At 26.4% G+C, this 8,895-nt stretch overlaps 1 protein-coding gene across 1 annotated transcript; it reads left to right on the top strand.

Annotated features, from left to right (window-relative positions):
• The first annotated feature begins 5,104 nt into the window (after positions 1-5,104).
• Positions 5,105-5,856, top strand: LOC129005602 (piggyBac transposable element-derived protein 3-like). The gene is made up of 2 exons (XM_054434550.1): positions 5,105-5,176; positions 5,407-5,856. The coding sequence occupies exon 2, from the start codon at positions 5,407-5,409 to the stop codon at positions 5,782-5,784; it is 378 nt and encodes a 125-aa protein (XP_054290525.1). The 5' UTR covers positions 5,105-5,176; the 3' UTR covers positions 5,785-5,856.
• The last annotated feature ends 3,039 nt before the right edge of the window (positions 5,857-8,895 follow it).

Genomic DNA, 8,895 nt, shown 5'->3' with positions numbered 1-8,895 from the left:
TACTTTGATACACTTAGATTTACTTTGATACACTTAGATATACTTTGATACACTTTGATATACTTTGATACACTTTGATACACTTAGATATACTTTGATACACTTAGATATACTTTGATACACTTTGATATACTTAGATACACTTAGATATACTTTGATACATTTTGATACATTTAGATATACTTTGATACACTTAGATATACTTTGATATACTTTGATACACTTTGATACACTAAGATAAACTTTGATACACTTAGATATACTTTGATTCACTTAGATATACTTTGATACACTTAGATATACTTTGATATACTTTGACACCCTTAGATATACTTTGATACACTTAGATATACTTTGACACCCTTAGATATACTTTAATACACTTAGATATACTTTGATACACTTTGATACACTTAGATATACTTTGATATACTTTGATACACTTAGATATACTTTGATACACTTAGATATACTTTGATACTCTTAAATATAGTTTGATACATTTTTAAACACTTATATATACTTTGATACACTTAGATATATTTAGATATACTTTGATACTCTTAAATATACTTTGATACATTTTGATACACTTATATATACTTTGGTACACTTTGATATACTTTGATACACTTTGATACACTTAGATAAACTTTGATACACTTAGATATAATATGATACACTTAGATACACTTAGATACACTTTGATACACTTAGATATACTTTGATATAATTTGATACACTTTGATACACTTAGATAAACTTTGATACACTTAGATATACTTTAATACACTTAGATATACTTTGATACACTTAGATATACTTTGATACACTTAGATATACTTTGATACTCTTAAATATACTTTGATACATTTTTAAACACTTATATATACTTTGATACACTTAGATATATTTAGATATACTTTGATACTCTTAAATATACTTTGATACATTTTAATACACTTATATATACTTTGGTACACTTAGATATACTTTGATACACTTAGATATACTTTGATATACTTTGATTCACTTTGATAAACTTAGATAAACTTTGATGCACTTAGATATACTTTGATACACTTAGATATACTTTGATACACTTAGATATACTTTGATACACTTAGATATACTTTGATACACTTAGATAAACTTTGATACACTTAGTTATACTTTGATACACTTAGATACACTTAGATATACTTTGATACACTTAGATATACTTTGATAAATTTTGATACACTTAGATATACTTTGATACACTTTGATACACTTTAATACACTTAGATAAACATTGATACACTTAGATATACTTTGATACACTTAGATATACTTTGAAACATTTTGATACATTTAGATATACTTTGATACACTTAGATATACTTTGATATACTTTGATACACTTAGATAAACTTTGATACACTTAGATATACTTTGATACACTTAGATATACTTTGATATACTTTGACACCCTTAGATATACTTTGATACACTTAGATAAACTTTGACATACTTTGATACACTTTGATACACTTAGATAAACTTTGATACACTTAGATATACTTTGATACACTTAGATATACTTTGATACACTTAGATATACTTTGATACACTTAGATATACTTTGATACACTTAGATAAACTTTGATACACTTAGTTATACTTTGATACACTTAGATACACTTAGATATACTTTGATACACTTAGATATACTTTGATACATTTTGATACAATTAGATATACTTTGATACACTTAGATATACTTTGATATACTTTGATACACTTAGATAAACTTTGATACACTTAGATATACTTTGATACACTTAGATATACTTTGATACATTTTGATACATTTAGGTATACTTTGATACACTTAGATATACTTTGATATACTTTGATATACTTTGATACACTTTGATACACTTAGATAAACTTTGATACACTTAGATATACTTTGATACACTTAGATATACTTTGATACATTTTGATACATTTAGATATACTTTGATACACTTAGATATACTATGATACACTTAGATATACTTTGATATACTTTGATGCACTTAGATATACTTTAATACACTTAGATATACTTTGATACATTTTGATACATTTAGATATACTTTGATACACTTAGATAAACTTTGATACACTTAGATATACTTTGATACACTTAGATATACTTTGATACACTTAGATAAACTTTGATACACTTAGTTATACTTTGATACACTTAGATACACTTAGATATACTTTGATACACTTAGATATACTTTGATACATTTTGATACATTTAGATATACTTTGATACACTTAGATATACTATGATACACTTAGATATATTTTGATACACTTTGATACACTTACATATACTTTGATATACTTTGATACACATTGATATACTTTGATATACAATGATACACTTAGATATACTTTGATATACTTTGATACACTTAGATTTACTTTGATACACTTAGATATACTTTGATACACTTTGATATACTTTGATACACTTTGATACACTTAGATATACTTTGATACACTTAGATATACTTTGATACACTTTGATATACTTAGATACACTTAGATATACTTTGATACATTTTGATACATTTAGATATACTTTGATACACTTAGATATACTTTGATATACTTTGATACACTTTGATACACTAAGATAAACTTTGATACACTTAGATATACTTTGATTCACTTAGATATACTTTGATACACTTAGATACACTTAAATACACTTTGATACACTTAAATATACTTTGATATAATTTGATACACTTTGATACACTTAGATAAACTTTGATACACTTAGATATACTTTATTACACTTAGATATACTTTGATACACTTAGATAAATTTAGATATACTTTGATACTCTTAAATATACTTTGATACATTTTGATACACTTATATATACTTTGGTACACTTAGATATACTTTGATACACTTAGATATACTTTGATATACTTTGATTCACTTTGATAAACTTAGATAAACTTTGATGCACTTAGATATACTTTGATACACTTAGATATACTTTGATACACTTAGAAATACTTTGATACACTTAGATATACTTTGATACACTTAGATAAACTTTGATACACTTAGTTATACTTTGATACACTTAGATACACTTAGATATACTTTGATACACTTAGATATACTTTGATAAATTTTGATACACTTAGATATACTTTGATACACTTTGATACACTTTAATACACTTAGATAAACATTGATACACTTAGATATACTTTGATACACTTAGATATACTTTGAAACATTTTGATACATTTAGGTATACTTTGATACACTTAGATATACTTTGATATACTTTGATACACTTAGATAAACTTTGATACACTTAGATATACTTTGACATACTTTGATACACTTTGATACACTTAGATAAACTTTGATACACTTAGATATACTTTGATACACTTAGATATACTTTGATACACTTAGATATACTTTGATACACTTAGATAAACTTTGATACACTTAGTTATACTTTGATACACTTAGATACACTTAGATATACTTTGATACACTTAAATATACTTTGATACATTTTGATACAATTAGATATACTTTGATACACTTAGATATACTTTGATATACTTTGATACACTTTGATACACTTAGATAAACTTTGATACACTTAGATATACTTTGATACACTTAGATATACTTTGATACATTTTGATACATTTAGGTATACTTTGATACACTTAGATATACTTTGATATACTTTGATATACTTTGATACACTTTGATACACTTAGATAAACTTTGATACACTTAGATATACTTTGATACACTTAGATATACTTTGATACATTTTGATACATTTAGATATACTTTGATACACTTAGATATACTATGATACACTTAGATATACTTTGATATACTTTGATGCACTTAGATATACTTTAATACACTTAGATATATTTTGATACACTTTGATACACTTAGATATACTTTGATATACTTTGATACACATTGATATACTTTGATATACAATGATACACTTAGATATACTTTGATATACTTTGATACACTTAGATTTACTTTGATACACTTAGATATACTTTGATACACTTTGATATACTTTGATACACTTTGATACACTTAGATATACTTTGATACACTTAGATATACTTTGATACACTTTGATATACTTAGATACACTTAGATATACTTTGATACATTTTGATACATTTAGATATACTTTGATACACTTAGATATACTTTGATATACTTTGATACACTTTGATACACTAAGATAAACTTTGATACACTTAGATATACTTTGATTCACTTAGATATACTTTGATACACTTAGATATACTTTGATATACTTTGACACCCTTAGATATACTTTGATACACTTAGATATACTTTGACACCCTTAGATATACTTTAATACACTTAGATATACTTTGATACACTTTGATACACTTAGATATACTTTGATATACTTTGATACACTTAGATATACTTTGATACACTTAGATATACTTTGATACTCTTAAATATAGTTTGATACATTTTTAAACACTTATATATACTTTGATACACTTAGATATATTTAGATATACTTTGATACTCTTAAATATACTTTGATACATTTTGATACACTTATATATACTTTGGTACACTTTGATATACTTTGATACACTTTGATACACTTAGATAAACTTTGATACACTTAGATATAATATGATACACTTAGATACACTTAGATACACTTTGATACACTTAGATATACTTTGATATAATTTGATACACTTTGATACACTTAGATAAACTTTGATACACTTAGATATACTTTAATACACTTAGATATACTTTGATACACTTAGATATACTTTGATACACTTAGATATACTTTGATACTCTTAACCTCTTCATGCCCAGAGTTGCAATTTTGCAACAAACCTATTATTAATTTATATCTCTATGGAAACGTTGCTCCTTTCCTTTTTTGACCATAGTTGCGTATTTGTAACATACTACTGGTAATTTTTGTGTTGGACTGTTGGCAATAGTGCAGCCTGATGATTGTTTATAACTTCACAGCTGGAATCGTGTTGTAGGTTATGTTCCTGTTGTTCAATTGGCATTTTACACTGTTTATAACACAAATTCAAGGTAAGTTGTAACCTTATAAAAAATATGTTTTAGTTTTAGTACTATTCAATTATATATTAGATGTGTAAGTTAGCTTCTTCATTTCATATTTTATGTTTTATGATGAATTAAAAGTTTGTTGCGATTTTGCAACAGTGGGCATCAATGGAACAAAATGCCCAAAGTCATTACTGGCCTAATATTAGTCAACACTCATAAAACTTGTTCTTCAAATGAATGTTTTCTTCCAGATGCGAAGATCTACTAGAGAAAGAAAGGTCCCAGAGAGATTTCTATTGCCCCCTGACTCCAGCGAGGGGAGTGATGAAGATGATGATTCCGACAAAGGCCCTGATTTTGATCCGCAAGAAGTGCGGGCCATAAAATGGATGGACAACCGTGGTGTAGTGGTTGTAACAACCTTCGAGAGTGCCTTTCCCCTTACAAACATGACCAGATTTGAAAAAAAGGAAAAGAAGGTGATATCAGTACCATGCCCAAGAGCAATAACTACTTACAATAAATTTATGGGTGGTGTCGACCTCCTAGACGGACTTGTGGCGTACTTCCGCATAGACTTGAGGTCTAGAAAATACTACATGAGAATTTTTAACCACTTTCTAAGTTAGACATGGCTGTGGTAAATAGATGGCATATTTATCGCCGAGACTGCCATGCAAACGGAATCCAGAAGAAAGACATCCTGGATTTGCTTGGATTTCGATCCGAAGTCTTTTCTGTGCTATGCAGAGAAGCGAAGCAACCCACAAAGAAAAGAGGAAGGCCTTCCGCTGGAGACATAGAAACTGAAATGTTCGAAGAAAAGAAAAAAAAGAGGACCAGCCAAGCCGCCCCTAGAGTGGGAAATAAGAAGAGATGGGGTTGCACATTGGCCTATAGTAACGGACCAGAGACAGAGATGCCGTAAGGGGGGTTGTAAGGGCATTACAGTGGTCAAGTGCGGAAAATGTGGCGTTCACTTGTGTTTGACAAAAGCCCGGAACTGTTTTAGCTCTTCATTCCATGGGTTGTAGTTTCTTAAAGCATTTTTTTTAGAGTTTTATAAAGATATGTTTTAAAAGTTTGCTTTTATTAAATGGATAACCAATGCCCATTGTTTCATTTTTGCAACAGACCTATATCACCTCAATTACCCATTGTTGCGTTTTTGAAACATACCCACAAATCATACCCAATCACTGCAGAAACTAAATCAAACACTTTTATATGATATTTAAGTGCCCTAGAATCCAATTTTGATAAAAGAAAAAAATTTTAAAAATTTTAATATTATTTGGGCATGAAGAGGTTAAATATACTTTGATACATTTTTAAACACTTATATATACTTTGATACACTTAGATATATTTAGATATACTTTGATACTCTTAAATATACTTTGATACATTTTAATACACTTATATATACTTTGGTACACTTAGATATACTTTGATACACTTAGATATACTTTGATATACTTTGATTCACTTTGATAAACTTAGATAAACTTTGATGCACTTAGATATACTTTGATACACTTAGATATACTTTGATACACTTAGATATACTTTGATACACTTAGATATACTTTGATACACTTAGATAAACTTTGATACACTTAGTTATACTTTGATACACTTAGATACACTTAGATATACTTTGATACACTTAGATATACTTTGATAAATTTTGATACACTTAGATATACTTTGATACACTTTGATACACTTTAATAAACTTAGATATACTTTGAAACATTTTGATACATTTAGATATACTTTGATACACTTAGATATACTTTGATATACTTTGATACACTTAGATAAACTTTGATACACTTAGATATACTTTGATACACTTAGATATACTTTGATATACTTTGACACCCTTAGATATACTTTGATACACTTAGATAAACTTTGACATACTTTGATACACTTTGATACACTTAGATAAACTTTGATACACTTAGATATACTTTGATACACTTAGATATACTTTGATACACTTAGATATACTTTGATACACTTAGATATACTTTGATACACTTAGATAAACTTTGATACACTTAGTTATACTTTGATACACTTAGATACACTTAGATATACTTTGATACACTTAGATATACTTTGATACATTTTGATACAATTAGATATACTTTGATACACTTAGATATACTTTGATATACTTTGATACACTTAGATAAACTTTGATACACTTAGATATACTTTGATACACTTAGATATACTTTGATACATTTTGATACATTTAGGTATACTTTGATACACTTAGATATACTTTGATATACTTTGATATACTTTGATACACTTTGATACACTTAGATAAACTTTGATACACTTAGATATACTTTGATACACTTAGATATACTTTGATACATTTTGATACATTTAGATATACTTTGATACACTTAGATATACTATGATACACTTAGATATACTTTGATATACTTTGATGCACTTAGATATACTTTAATACACTTAGATATACTTTGATACATTTTGATACATTTAGATATACTTTGATACACTTAGATAAACTTTGATACACTTAGATATACTTTGATACACTTAGATATACTTTGATACACTTAGATAAACTTTGATACACTTAGTTATACTTTGATACACTTAGATACACTTAGATATACTTTGATACACTTAGATATACTTTGATACATTTTGATACATTTAGATATACTTTGATACACTTAGATATACTATGATACACTTAGATATATTTTGATACACTTTGATACACTTACATATACTTTGATATACTTTGATACACATTGATATACTTTGATATACAATGATACACTTAGATATACTTTGATATACTTTGATACACTTAGATTTACTTTGATACACTTAGATATACTTTGATACACTTTGATATACTTTGATACACTTTGATACACTTAGATATACTTTGATACACTTAGATATACTTTGATACACTTTGATATACTTAGATACACTTAGATATACTTTGATACATTTTGATACATTTAGATATACTTTGATACACTTAGATATACTTTGATATACTTTGATACACTTTGATACACTAAGATAAACTTTGATACACTTAGATATACTTTGATTCACTTAGATATACTTTGATACACTTAGATATACTTTGATATACTTTGACACCCTTAGATATACTTTGATACACTTAGATATACTTTGACACCCTTAGATATACTTTAATACACTTAGATATACTTTGATACACTTTGATACACTTAGATATACTTTGATATACTTTGATACACTTAGATATACTTTGATACACTTAGATATACTTTGATACTCTTAAATATACTTTGATACATTTTTAAACACTTATATATACTTTGATACACTTAGATATATTTAGATATACTTTGATACTCTTAAATATACTTTGATACATTTTGATACACTTATATATACTTTGGTACACTTTGATATACTTTGATACACTTTGATACACTTAGATAAACTTTGATACACTTAGATATAATATGATACACTTAGATACACTTAGATACACTTTGATACACTTAGATATACTTTGATATAATTTGATACACTTTGATACACTTAGATAAACTTTGATACACTTAGATATACTTTAATACACTTAGATATACTTTGATACACTTAGATATACTTTGATACACTTAGATATACTTTGATACTCTTAAATATACTTTGATACATTTTTAAACACT

The sequence above is a fragment of the Macrosteles quadrilineatus genome, unplaced genomic scaffold, assembly GCF_028750875.1.
Source record: "Macrosteles quadrilineatus isolate MER2022 unplaced genomic scaffold, UCM_ALF_1.0 Scaffold_26__1_contigs__length_1644609, whole genome shotgun sequence".
NCBI lineage: Eukaryota > Metazoa > Arthropoda > Insecta > Hemiptera > Cicadellidae > Macrosteles > Macrosteles quadrilineatus.
This window is presented reverse-complemented; position numbering and strand designations above follow the sequence as displayed.